Source organism: Gymnoscopelus braueri (genome assembly GCF_963280865.1).
Source record: "Gymnoscopelus braueri genome assembly, chromosome: 6".
Classification (NCBI taxonomy): Eukaryota; Metazoa; Chordata; class Actinopteri; order Myctophiformes; family Myctophidae; genus Gymnoscopelus; species Gymnoscopelus braueri.
In genome coordinates this window covers 27715983-27729860 of record NC_137607.1, presented here as the reverse complement: position 1 = coordinate 27729860, position 13878 = coordinate 27715983, and the positions used below count along the sequence as shown (strand labels likewise).

Here is a 13878-nt window from a genome sequence, read left to right as displayed (position 1 = left end):
TAACTTGATTGTGCTCCTCCTCTGTTCCAATTTATAAATTATTATAATTGATAACAAATAATATTCATTTCAATTAGAGGACTTGGTTAATAAAGTACAAAAGTTTGAGCTCTAAATTAAAGGCTTACCAAAGCTAGAATCAGGTGCGAGAGGCCACCAAGTCCACAAAAAAATAGAAGAGGCTCGCACACTGACAGACAAAGGTTGAGGCTCTTGCAAAAATATTATTTTTATTTACAAAGCACAAAAAAGTGACTAAGTGTGGACATTTTGGTCCTCAGACCATCATCAGCACTAGTTACAGGTTGCCCATGTTGGCTTTAAAGGGATATTTCACCTTCAAACATGTTTGGAGTCATTTTAACGTCTAGTCTGGCTTTTGTGAACACCGCAGACCGTTTTTAAGTTGCTTGATTCAGTAATTACATATTTGATATTAATTTTAACAGACACACCTATAAAAACCCATTGTAACTTCAAACTACATTTGAACCATGTTAGATTAATTGAAAACCTCTGCCCTTGGTTCTGGTGACTGAATGTCCTTCTAATGTGTTAGGAGGCTGTGTTTTATTTTTTTTCATAATTTCTGGGGAAAAAGGAAAAAAATAATAATGAAACAAATAATATAAAATAAATGAGGAAAAAAACTGTCTGGGGTGTTCACAAAAGCCTAGACGTTAAAATTACCCCAAACATGTTTGAAAGTGAAATATCCCTTTAAGCGGGCAAACAGCCTATTAGAGGTAACCAATGGTAATGAGGCCGATGGAAGGCACAGAGTGCCATCAATAATATTGTCAATTACCAATTAACTTGTTGGCACTGATGTTGATGGCATAGCATAAAAACTTCCCATTTAACTTTCCATAGTTTTCACAATCTTTAGTAACCCTCACATACTTGAAGCTGAAGTGCTTTATCTTCTCAATACATAAACTACATTTTAACGTTTAAGTGTACTGATCACATATTACACATGGTTACTCTCAGTAGCGCTCATCCAGGCCCAGATTGGTCAGGAGATTGGGGACATTTCCTGATGGCTTGCCTCAGTTGCCTGTGTAATCACTGATGTGGCCTGTCTTTTTTATAAATATTTTTTTATGTTTCTGCCATAGCAGAGCAGAGCCCACTGGCACTTCAGTTGTCACAAATTGCGATTGGTCAAAAATGTCAGTAATCATCAAGACATTATTGGTTTGTTTAGCTTTCTGCCTGTCCCAAGACCAGCGCTGTTGTAAACAGAAGTGTCCTGGTCTGTGAGCAGAGCGTAGGAGCAGCAATTGTATATTGATTATTATATTGATTGTACATCATCAATGGACCTCCGGCCCAGCCCCATTCCCAGTAAGCTAAAGAGGAAAGGTGGAGGTCAAAAATAGAGAGGGACAAAATAAATCACTAATTTCACTGGATAACAATTATTACATTAATACATTTGTATATACTATAATATTTTACATTAAAACAATAATACTTTTAAGTACAGTAAGTAAAATGAGTATTACATGCAGAATATGTGTATATCTGTATTTGAGATGTTTCAGTAGTGAGTGTGAGTGTGTTTCAATGGTGAATGTACAAAAGTGTTTCAGTTGTATGTGAGAGTGTCTCGTTATGAGTGTGTCTTATTATTTAAATCTTACACAGCCCCTCATAGGATTGGATTTTCAGACATACACAGGTCTCTATAACATAGCTTATTTGTCCTCTATGTATAGAATACTGTATGTGGTGGTGCAAGAAGTCTTGTAGCCCGTAAGCCAAGCTTTGTATATACAGTATATTGCATAGTTATGCAACATTTTCATTTGTGTACCCCTATTCAAGAGTATCAAGGTGATTGGAGGAAACCAAGTGGAAGTACAATTAAGGACATGATCAGCACTATTTTCGTCCGAAGATCCTATAGCCACTATTTGGGGATTTAGCATTGCGCAAGGGGCGTTCCCGTGCAAAAGTTGCTATCTTCGGACACCAGCCTTATCCCTAAAACACTGGCGCTGCCCGTTACATTATGCATAGGTGTGGTTTAGGCGTTACAATAATAAAACCAATCACCGTGACAGATGCCATTGCCTTTAAGAGAAGACTGCGCAAGCCATTATCCCCAGTGCAATCTTACACTCTGTCCCTCTCTGCCCAATGTGCCATGGCCATGTAAGAGCGACGTTGCCTTGGTATAAAATTATATTTGATACACAGAATTATTATCACTCACACGTTGCTGGTTATAGAAAACTTTAAATTACAGCAATCTGCTTGTGTTCTGGATTAATCAAACAAACTCTGGAGCCGCACTGGGGCGCCGAAACGTTTGCTTCATACGATGTAGCCTTTGATTCATTGCTTATAAAATAATAAATAAATAAAATCAAACTTTATTAATAGATTCAAGGTTGTGCATTATTGTTACTTTATCTTGTGTACAGGTATGCCTACATTAGAGTACTTATTTTTGTTCGGCTTCCTTCAGACAATGCAGTAGCATAGGTAATAATAATAACAATAATACAAAGAAAGATGGTGTGTACACTAAATTAACATTCAGGATTGTTTTGTTATTCCTTCATAGATATTTTGGTTACTAACATGCAAAAATGACACTGCATGTACAAGAAATGACAAAGTGCTTATGGGAAATGCTGTGGTGAGCATACTGAGTGAAAATAAGCTGTGAGAAAAAGTTCCACAGGACTGACGTCAGCTTTGTCGGGAATACAGTACGGGAGGAAAATGAATATGTAGTGAGGAGAACAGCACTTGGCGTAAAAGCAATGCATAGCACATTACTACTAGAGAGGAAACCCTGCCTCAGTGGTTCTGTGCAACAGAGAGGATCATGGTTATTTTTGCATCCAAAACAAACATGGCGGCACAGCAGAGGTTGGCAGACCCCCGGAAGAAAGGCCGACGTGCTTAGAGGCACAGTGAGTGGTGAGTCAGAGAGCTGTGCATCATCCGCTCTAAACACAGACAATGACAAGGCAAACTTTCCCATCCATTCACACATCTCACACTGATCAAGAGAGAGAGAGAGCATCAACGTCTCTCTCCACACGGGGCAACGACAAAGCATGTTCTGCCACCTCGCATGGAATAGTTTATACACACATGCACGAATGCATGCACGCACGCATGCACGCACACACACACACACACACACACACACACACACACACACACACAGACATACATTAATTCATATTTGAGAATGCATGTACGCACGCATGCACGCACACACACACACACACACACATACATTAATTCATATTTGAGAATGCATGTACGCACACACACACACACACACACACACACACACACTGTACACACACACACACACACACACACACACACACACACACACACACACACACACACACACACACACACACACACACACACACACACACACACACACAAATATTACAACATATACAACGTACAATTTAGCCATTTAGCAGATGCTCTTATGCAGAGCGACTTACAAGTGCAAGATCAGAGTAAGGAGAGTACGCATGAACCCTAATCAACAAACAATACGCTACAGTAAATAGTCATATAAGTACAGAGCAACACACACAAGTCAACAGTCCCGGTAAATGGGATTAATTGAGTCATGTGCATCAGTCAGTTGTCATCTCAACTGAACCTGATGGACAGTCCCTCTCACAATCATTGTTGTCCACTTCAAAGGACGGGGCGTAGGATGGCCTGTCAGAGACACTTTGCCTTGGCTCGTCATAGCTGGAAAGTGACCTAATTGTGCATGTACATTATTAGTTTTCCCCACTCACCGTGGCCCAAGGGTAAGTATTATTCCGTTATGCAGCAATGTGTGGTATGCTCGGATCAAGCGGTGTGAGATGGAGCAGGGGAACACATCTCACTTTGTGCGTGTGTAATGAGCATGAGCAGGTCGTGGGCCCTGATGTGGGAGAGTGGCCTTCGCTGGAACTGAACCCGGTGTGGAAGTCGTGATCGGAGCAGAGCGTTACGTGACGCCTTGCAGATTGGTAGAACCGAGAGACCACTGCAAGTAGGCACCAGCCCCTTCGGCACATTAAATACTGGCATCAACTCTTGGGAGACATTAAAAGGAGAATGTCTTTCTTTTTACTTGGGCCCTATTTTTAGAATAGGAAGTGTACACAAGCGGAGTGTAGGTGTAAAAGATATTGGCTACTCTCTGGCTCAAATGAATAGGGATGGCCATCAAATGATAATTCAACTCAACAGACAGAGCGAGAGATACCTCCAGAGACCACTGGAATAATGTTTTCAGGCACATATAAGAATATAAGCCAATATTTGGCAACAAAAAAAATAATTTAATTACCGGCTTGCCCCTCCAGACACAAAACGCCCAGAGGCAAACGAATGGACCAATTCCCAAAACATTTGATGTGGTCCAAATTATCAAAAAATAGGACCCAGGTAAAAAAAAAAACACTTTAATTCACCCTGGCATCCTTATTTTTATCAAAACATTTTCTAAGTGTTTCATGTGTCAAAAACAATCTAACAGACCTACAAGCTCAAAACATGTTGCATCGTGATGAATAGCCAAAGTATACAATAAGGCTTCAGTGGATACGTTCACACACAGAGGGTTTTGTGTTCTCAAATATGAAAGGATTCGGCAGGCTATACCAATGTCTAACCCTCTATGGTCTAACCCTGAGGTTAGGTCATAGGTGTAAAGGTGTGTTTGTAGCTACAGTATCGTGTGGTAACAAGCCTTTTCTCAGAGCATCATCACTGAATAAATAATTGGTGATTCTCTTTAATGATGTAATTGTTTCTCATGACATTTTTAACAAAAGACGCATGCAACATCCCGGTCTCATCATGTAATGACAATATTTTGCCACTATTGTACTGTATTAATGCATGAAAAGGCATGCACCCACATCCACTAGAGTGGAAGTATGACCATGCAGGAGTGTTTCCAATATGGAGCAACACTACATGTTTCAAAAGATGGCTGCTCTGTGCTCTTTGTGAAAAAGGAATCATTCATACTTATTTTAAAAAGAATTCAGCTCGAAAGTCCGAAAGGATGAAAGAAAGGACAAAAGAAAGAAAAAAAAAGAAAGAAAGAAAGAGACAGGAGAGATTGTATTGTGTCACCCACACGGTATGGTTGTTGTCTTAAACGCCCCATAGCGTTTTCCAAAGAGGAATGCCATGGCGTCTGATTCTGTGTTTATAATTTCCTCATCCAACCCGCATGTCTTGTGTGACGTGTACAGTACATCGTGTGAGCGTTCCATGGACAAGCATTACCTTTCTGGTTGAGGAACTGTAAAACTGATAATCGGCTGGTTGTTTAGAACCGGACTCAAGAGCCACTGTGAGGCCTAGCTGGTTTGTACGGCCAGCTAGTCGACCTGATACACTGGAGAGGGTTGAGATGATCTTCGAGCGTCGCTGAACACTGGGTTGTCAGTTGAACTAATCCTGCTTGGATCGATGTTGGCTCTGGAAAGGTTAAGACTGTGCCGATGGGTCTAGAGTGGTTTCAGCCATGACATCCAGCGTGTTTTATCCTACTGTGGTAGCCCCTGACATCACCGTGGTGATGTCTGATAGTGTCAGACATCTCCCCACATGGAGCTGCCCATGTCAGCTATGCCCAAATATGGGACCAGGACGTCAGTCCTGGACGTGACGGTTATCTCCACATATGGAGCCTCTGGGAAGGGTTCACTGATGTCAGACCCCGTATCTATGACACGTCTTGGGTCTCTATGACGACCTTGTAGGTCGATCGTCTCCATTTATGGGGATCTCCATATATCGGCCAGTGCTGGCAAGTATGCCCTGAACGTTCGCAACAACTTGAGTAAATGTACTTAGTTACTTTACCCCACTGGTTAAAATGCTTTTTGATATTGGTCTGACATTAAGCCTCAGTGGAGGATTTATTGTTCAAGACAAGGCAATTATTATGACACAATAGGCCTACTGTCCGTGTTTACATGGACAATAGGAAGCACCATAGAACAGTGGTTCCCAAACCTATTAGCTCAAGACCCAAAAGAAAAATGTGCCCAAACTAGTGAAAATAGCAGATCTAAAAGCATTGTAAGATCTGCTATTTTCACTACTTCTAAACCTTTTTTTAATTATGGGAATTATTCGATTTAAAATGTTGTAATTGTTTTTGATTGATGAAAAGTTGTGACTTTTTTGTTTAAACTTTTTTAAATCTTTTGAAATAATGTACTATGTATTTTTATGTATTTTTTTATGTAGGAAACGAGAAAAAAAAATGTGTCCGCGACCCAAAGATGGGTCCCAACCCACTGTTTGGAAAACAGTGCCATGTCTTCGCTTTTGCCTTGATCTTTTATAAATTAAACAAATCTTTACGACGGAGAGCTGATTTCTGGGGTAACAACATTTGTCACCTTCTCTGGGGTAACTGGTGGAGCCTGACATGACATCTATTAATGAAAATAGAAAGCCAGGTGCAAAATGAAACAGTGGCATGCAATTTTGTTTAATTTATCTCTCATCTTTTTTGGGGGGGCATTTTATGCCTTTATTGCCAGACCCAAGGGGTCGGGCTTACTACATGAGGCTTTGTACCTGTTTCGTCCATACATGGGCATGGTCACTTTGTCCTCCGGCCCCAGCCAAAAAAAAGTCTGTCCCCCTTTCGTCCATACATGGGCATAGACACAGGCTGACACGTCATGTGAAGTCCGGTGACGTAGTGCTCTGATCTTATAAAGTACTTATTCTGGGTCTGGCAGAACCAGGTCTCCTGGTCTTGTTTAGAGAGGGATAGGGAACGTAGGCTGATAGGAAATGGGGAGAGAGATGGTGGGGTGACACGCCTGTCGGGAACGGGAGTCGAACCCACTACACGCTGTCAGGCTGGCATTGCAGCATAGGGTGCCTGGACCGCCAAGCCACGGCCAGGGCCTCTTCAGCTTTTTAGCAATCCAAGAAGTTTGAAGCCATGAGCAGTTCCAGTGCGATTTCCTTGTCAATCGGAAATTCAGGAGCGTCTGGGGCATCGCCGACCTGGTTGGAGTAACACTTCTTGTAGGAGAAGAACTTGCAGACCCGAGTCAGGATTTCAGCGGAAATCTCCTTCAAGTTCACTTCATTGACCTCATCCTCTGCAACCTCACCTGGCCCACTCATCATGGCTTTGATGGTGGCAGAGAGGAAGGCATGTTCTTTTTTCACAATTAATTCATGGCCATCTGAAGAGATCAACTTCACATACATGGAATCTGGCCCCTCACAGCCACCATAGGGTTTCTCCACAACACCATCCATTATATCTGTGGAATCTGTTATTTACACTCTTAGGAGGATAATCGGCTGGTTGTTTAGAACCGGACTCAAGAGCCACTGTGAGGCCTAGCTGGTTTGTACGGCCAGCTAGTCGACCTGATACACTGGAGAGGGTTGAGATGATCTTCGAGCGTCGCTGAACACTGGGTTGTCAGTTGAACTAATCCTGCTTGGATCGATGTTGGTTTGCTTTGGAAAGGTTAAGACTGGGTCTAGTGCTGATGGGTCTAGAGTGGTTTCAGCCATGACGTCCAGCGTGTTTTATCCTACTGTGGTAGCCCCTGACATCACCTGACATCACCCCTGACATCACCCCTGACATCACCTGACATCACCGTGGTGATGTCAGATAGTGTCAGACATCTCCCCACATGGAGCTGCCCATGTCAGCTATGCCCAAATATGGGACCAGGACGTCAGTCCTGGACGTGACGGTTATCTCCACATATGGAGCCTCTGGGAAGGGTTCACTGATGTCAGACCCCGTATCTATGACACGTCTTGGGTCTCTATGACGACCTTGTAGGTCGATCGTCTCCATTTATGGGGATCTCCATATATCGGCCAGTGCTGGCAAGTATGCCCTGAACGTTCGCAACAACTTGAGTAAATGTACTTAGTTACTTTACCCCACTGGTTAAAATGCTTTTTGATATTGGTCTGACATTAAGCCTCAGTGGAGGATTTATTGTTCAAGACAAGGCAATTATTATGACACAATAGGCCTACTGTCCGTGTTTACATGGACAATAGGAAGCACCATAGAACAGTGGTTCCCAAACCTATTAGCTCAAGACCCAAAAGAAAAATGTGCCCAAACTAGTGAAAATAGCAGATCTAAAAGCATTGTAAGATCTGCTATTTTCACTACTTCTAAACCTTTTTTTAATTATGGGAATTATTCGATTTAAAATGTTGTAATTGTTTTTGATTGATGAAAAGTTGTGACTTTTTTGTTTAAACTTTTTTAAATCTTTTGAAATAATGTACTATGTATTTTTATGTATTTTTTTATGTAGGAAACGAGAAAAAAAAATGTGTCCGCGACCCAAAGATGGGTCCCAACCCACTGTTTGGAAAACAGTGCCATGTCTTCGCTTTTGCCTTGATCTTTTATAAATTAAACAAATCTTTACGACGGAGAGCTGATTTCTGGGGTAACAACGTTTGTCACCTTCTCTGGGGTAACTGGTGGAGCCTGACATGACATCTATTAATGAAAATAGAAAGCCAGGTGCAAAATGAAACAGTGGCATGCAATTTTGTTTCATTTATCTCTCATCTTTTTTGGGGGGGCATTTTATGCCTTTATTGCCAGACCCAAGGGGTCGGGCTTACTACATGAGGCTTTGTCCCTGTTTCGTCCATACATGGGCATGGTCACTTTGTCCTCCGGCCCCAGCCAAAAAAAGTCTGTCCCCCTTTCGTCCATACATGGGCATAGACACAGGCTGACACGTCATGTGAAGTCCGGTGACGTAGTGCTCTGATCTTATAAAGTACTTATTCTGGGTCTGGCAGAACCAGGTCTCCTGGTCTTGTTTAGAGAGGGATAGGGAACGTAGGCTGATAGGAAATGGGGAGAGAGATGGTGGGGTGACACGCCTGTCGGGAACGGGAGTCGAACCCACGACACGCTGTCAGGCTGGCATTGCAGCATAGGGTGCCTGGACCGCCACGCCACGGCCAGGGCCTCTTCAGCTTTTTAGCAATCCAAGAAGTTTGAAGCCATGAGCAGTTCCAGTGCGATTTCCTTGTCAATCGGAAATTCAGGAGCGTCTGGGGCATCGCCGACCTGGTTGGAGTAACACTTCTTGTAGGAGAAGAACTTGCAGACCCGAGTCAGGATTTCAGCGGGAATCTCCTTCAAGTTCACTTCATTGACCTCATCCTCTGCAACCTCACCTGGCCCACTCAGCATGGCTTTGATGGTGGCAGAGAGGAAGGCATGTTCTTTTTTCACAATGAATTCATGGCCATCTGAAGAGATCAACTTCACATACATGGAATCTGGCCCCTCACAGCCACCATAGGGTTTCTCCACAACACCATCCATTATATCTGTGGAATCTGTTATTTACACTCTTAGGAGGATAATCGGCTGGTTGTTTAGAACCGGACTCAAGAGCCACTGTGAGGCCTAGCTGGTTTGTACGGCCAGCTAGTCGACCTGATACACTGGAGAGGGTTGAGATGATCTTCGAGCGTCGCTGAACACTGGGTTGTCAGTTGAACTAATCCTGCTTGGATCGATGTTGGTTTGCTCTGGAAAGGTTAAGACTGGGTCTAGTGCCGATGGGTCTAGAGTGGTTTCAGCCATGACATCCAGCGTGTTTTATCCTACTGTGGTAGCCCCTGACATCACCGTGGTGATGTCAGATAGTGTCAGACATCTCCCCACATGGAGCTGCCCATGTCAGCTATGCCCAAATATGGGACCAGGACGTCAGTCCTGGACGTGACGGTTATCTCCACATATGGAGCCTCTGGGAAGGGTTCACTGATGTCAGACCCCGTATCTATGACACGTCTTGGGTCTCTATGACGACCTTGTAGGTCGATCGTCTCCATTTATGGGGATCTCCATATATCGGCCAGTGCTGGCAAGTATGCCCTGAACGTTCGCAACAGGAACCATGTATGGTCTTACAGGGTATTGGGCCTTCTCCACTCACAATGCCATGTGTCACTGCCACTGGATGACAAAAACAGCTGGTGATACTGAATCAGTAAACACACCTGTGCAATGCATCACACTTACCTCACAGATACTAACGTCACAACTACATCATAAATATATGCACCTGTTTCATACATCATACAAGCTCATTTGAAGACCTAAAGAAGAAGTGAAGATGCGTAGAGAAGATGCATACCAATGATATTAGAGCTGGATTTATATTTAGCTAACACCACAGAAAAAACAAAAGGATAGATAAACACTGGGATTAGGATTGTCATCATTGAGAAATTACTGAGCTGTGAGCTCAAAAGCATTCCCTTATTAATAACTAATAACTTGTTTCAGTGCTGGTCATGCCTTTGATGTATAGCGCATAGATACCAAATATAGTCTTAACCCACTATATTTAGTTCTGAAACAAGAAACTTCCGTTAGGAAGAGAATTCCAATTTGTTATCATTGTGTCATATAATTTATAATCATGCTTCAACTTCAACTTCAGGTTTATTGTCACAAGTTTAAAGGTGTGAAAAAGTGAAATTATCTTTCAGTTACAAATTACAGTTATAAGAAAAGAAATAGAGCGGGAAAATGAAAAGGCCAGATAACAGGACAACATTATAAAATATACTGTACATACTCGTAGGTGTGCAAGAAAAAGAAAAGAAAGCTGAATATCACAGTCTCTTGTGCAAGTAGGAGACATCCCTTAGCAGCAGATAATCAACATGTAGTGCAACAGCAATGGAGTGTATTCATAGTCATATCATTTGTATATACAGTAAAGGGATAATGTGTCACATTCATTTCATTCATTCAACTCATTTATTTACTGTAGCAGGTTTCACTTATTTCATTGTAATGACCAGTGGGTTGAAGATTTCCAGGAAGAGAAGTGACAACTTCTCGACATAAGGAACAGGATCCTCTCCCATCGTCATTCTAGTAGGACCTAAGCCCTGTAAACTCCACAGCTCTACCAAGTTCTGTAGAGCGAGCGCTCAGCTTCTTCCCCGGTATACAGTATGCCAGTACAATTGTAGGCACAGGTTAAATCCCTGTGCCTACACCATCACCCAGGGGTGAGCATCTTCACCATGGGGTACCACTGGCGTTGTCTCGCTCTTTCTTTCTTCAGGCTGAGCCATCCCACTTCTGACACCAACGTAATGACCCGTGGGTTGAAGTTTCCAGGAAGAGACACGGCAACTTCTCAATATAGGAAACAGGGTTTATTGTAGCTCTCACAATAAAATGGCTCCAACAACTAAGTTCAAAAGCACAATAGAAGGGAGCGGGTTGCCCACTGCAACCACCACTTTTGCCCATGGTTTTATAACCGTTTTATACATAGGCATGGTGAAAAGTCTATCTTCATAACTTTTTTATTTACGTGTTACTTCAAAATGGCTCCAGATTTAGCCAAAGGATAGATTTACATGACTCCATTTAATAATTTCACTCTGTTACACACACACACACACACACACACACACACACACACACACACACACACACACACACACACACACACACACACACACACACACACACACACACACACACACACACACACACACACACACACACACACACACACACATTCTTATGCATCGGTGGTGCCCTACCCCTTTCTCACACAAGTGACTAATGATATGGGACAGTGATCTTATCAGCTACAGGTCATTTAATCCGGTGGCTCTAAATATTTCACATGTTACTAATAAGGTGTCTCTGTGAGCTGTCATGCCATTGGCACATACTACATAACTACATAATTAACATTTCACACCGTGCTAATATCACCCTTCCTCTCTACTGTATGAATAATTTATCCTTTGTTTATACTGTACTTTATTTTGACAACCACTTTCGTGTCACCAACAGAGACAATATTTCACCCGGTATCAGTATACTGTACTGTTTGTACATATTATATTTGATATGAATGAAATGAAGACACACCAGCTGATTCAATGGTAACTTATGTTAAAGGAATTCAAGGTAACAGGCAGGTGACAAATTGGAATACAGGACAAAGAGATGAAACATGATCTACAGTAAATGCACACTGACAAAAACTTGATGAGTCGTCTGATTAATAACATAGTAATTGCATCGCCAAGACTAGGAAATCGTCAGTGCCCATACTCTAGGTGGGGTTGGCAAAAGGGCCTTTCTGTGTGGAGGTTGCATGTTCTCCCCGTATCCCCTAGGGTAGGTACTCTCACAAAAACATTTAAAACATTTTAAAATTACATTGTTTTGCACGTCGCACCCCCCCCCCCCCCCTCTGCCCTCAGTTTCCTGATTCTCTAACTGCCACTAACAAACATAAATAAATAAATAAACCCCAATAAAAGAAGGAAAAAGAAACCCTCACAGTATTTTTCCCTTTCTCAGTGTAAGACTTTTTTTCTCTTGGCCCCTCTGAATGAAATTACGTGTTTGGCTCTGTTAGAAATCCCTGGAGGTTGAGCCTTTGGCAGTAATGCAGTGGCCTGGCTCAGAGTGAGTGCCTCAGCATCCGCAAGCAGCAAACCGATGCTTAATTTGGGCCCAAGTTCGGCATGTAACTACAATGAATGAATGTGTGCGTGCGTGCGTGCGTGCGTGCGTGCGTGCGTGCGTGCGTGCGTGCGTGCGTGCGTGCGTGCGTGCGTGCGTGCGTGCGTGCGTGCGTGCGTGCGTGCGTGCGTGCGTGCGTGCGTGCGTGCGTGTAACAATAAGCTTTGCCTTTGACTCAGGGTATTTAGTTGACTAAATATGATTTAAGGTGAATCACCCACATTACCAAAAGCAGTATCATTATAGTATTCATTTGACGTCAGCCCTTGTCTGTCTGTCTGTCTGTCCGTCTGATTGTAAACAAAATATCTCAAGACCAACGTTGTCATACAAGAATTATATGAAAATATTTATATGAAGATATATGTAAGCCATGTTTATACTTCATAGCAAGCCTGTAATATTTACAGTACAGACCTTGTCAGAGAACTATGAGGGCAGTGGAAAACAAAATTGTATATATTAATTGTTCATTAATCATAATCAAAAGTTTGAAATAATCATGATGGAAGTCTTATAAGTCAAATTGGAACGAGGGGTAAGCATGCACATCTTAAAATAATTAATCGGGTGCTGGTCAACAATACGTACATCAGGAAAAGAGGGGAAGTCCGCACACCGTTTGAGCTCCCAGTGGAAGAGTTTTAGTTTATTGTTAGGCAACGTTTCGACCGTAACCGGATTTCATCAGGTCATTAAAGACCTGATGAAGACCGGTTACGGTCGAAATGTTGCTGGGAAATTTGACTTATATGGAAAAGAGGGGAAGTCCGCACACCGTTTGAGCTCCCAGTGGAAGAGTTTTAGTTTATTGTTAGGCAACGTTACTTATAAGTGAAATTGCCCAGCCCCATTTCAATTTCTCTATTACTTGTAGTTAGCTCTGTATGCTGTACGTAGCTTTTGAAAGTAAAGTTTTTGTTCTGAACACACCATAATACTGATATTGTGCAATATGTGTAACACACTAACAATATTTCATCGCTCTTTTTCAACAAAGAATATGCCTATGCGTCTCATACTCAGTGATAATGAAACCGGTTTAGGATAACTTCCATCACCAAAGTAATTCCAGTACAAGCCATTTACTGAGAATTCTACTGTATATATCAGTGAAATCAATAACCACAATTACGTATGTGTTGGTTTCCAGCAGCATGAGGAAGTGTTCCACTTCTTGGGATGAGAATGACGTGCCATGTGCACACACAGCCTCTAGTCGTCTTTTGTCATCTGATTTGTTATGCCAACATTGTCCTATACATGCATTCGTCATGGAAACTGTAGGCTACACATATTAGGAGCAG

At 42.3% G+C, this 13878-nt stretch overlaps 2 protein-coding genes across 2 annotated transcripts; both read right to left on the bottom strand.

Moving 5' to 3' along the window:
- Positions 1–6951: 6951 nt before the first annotated feature.
- On the bottom strand, positions 6952–7302 carry LOC308086865 (elongin-C-like; the record flags this gene model as incomplete). Its single annotated transcript, XM_080430509.1, has 1 exon — positions 6952–7302. One exon carries the CDS (start codon positions 7300–7302, stop codon positions 6952–6954), a length of 351 nt encoding a protein of 116 aa, XP_080286635.1.
- Positions 7303–9025: 1723 nt separating this feature from the next.
- LOC308086480 (elongin-C-like) lies at positions 9026–9376 on the bottom strand (the record flags this gene model as incomplete). The annotated part of the gene is made up of 1 exon (XM_080430015.1): positions 9026–9376. The coding sequence occupies one exon, from the start codon at positions 9374–9376 to the stop codon at positions 9026–9028; it is 351 nt and encodes a 116-aa protein (XP_080286141.1).
- Between the last annotated feature and the right edge of the window lie 4502 nt (positions 9377–13878).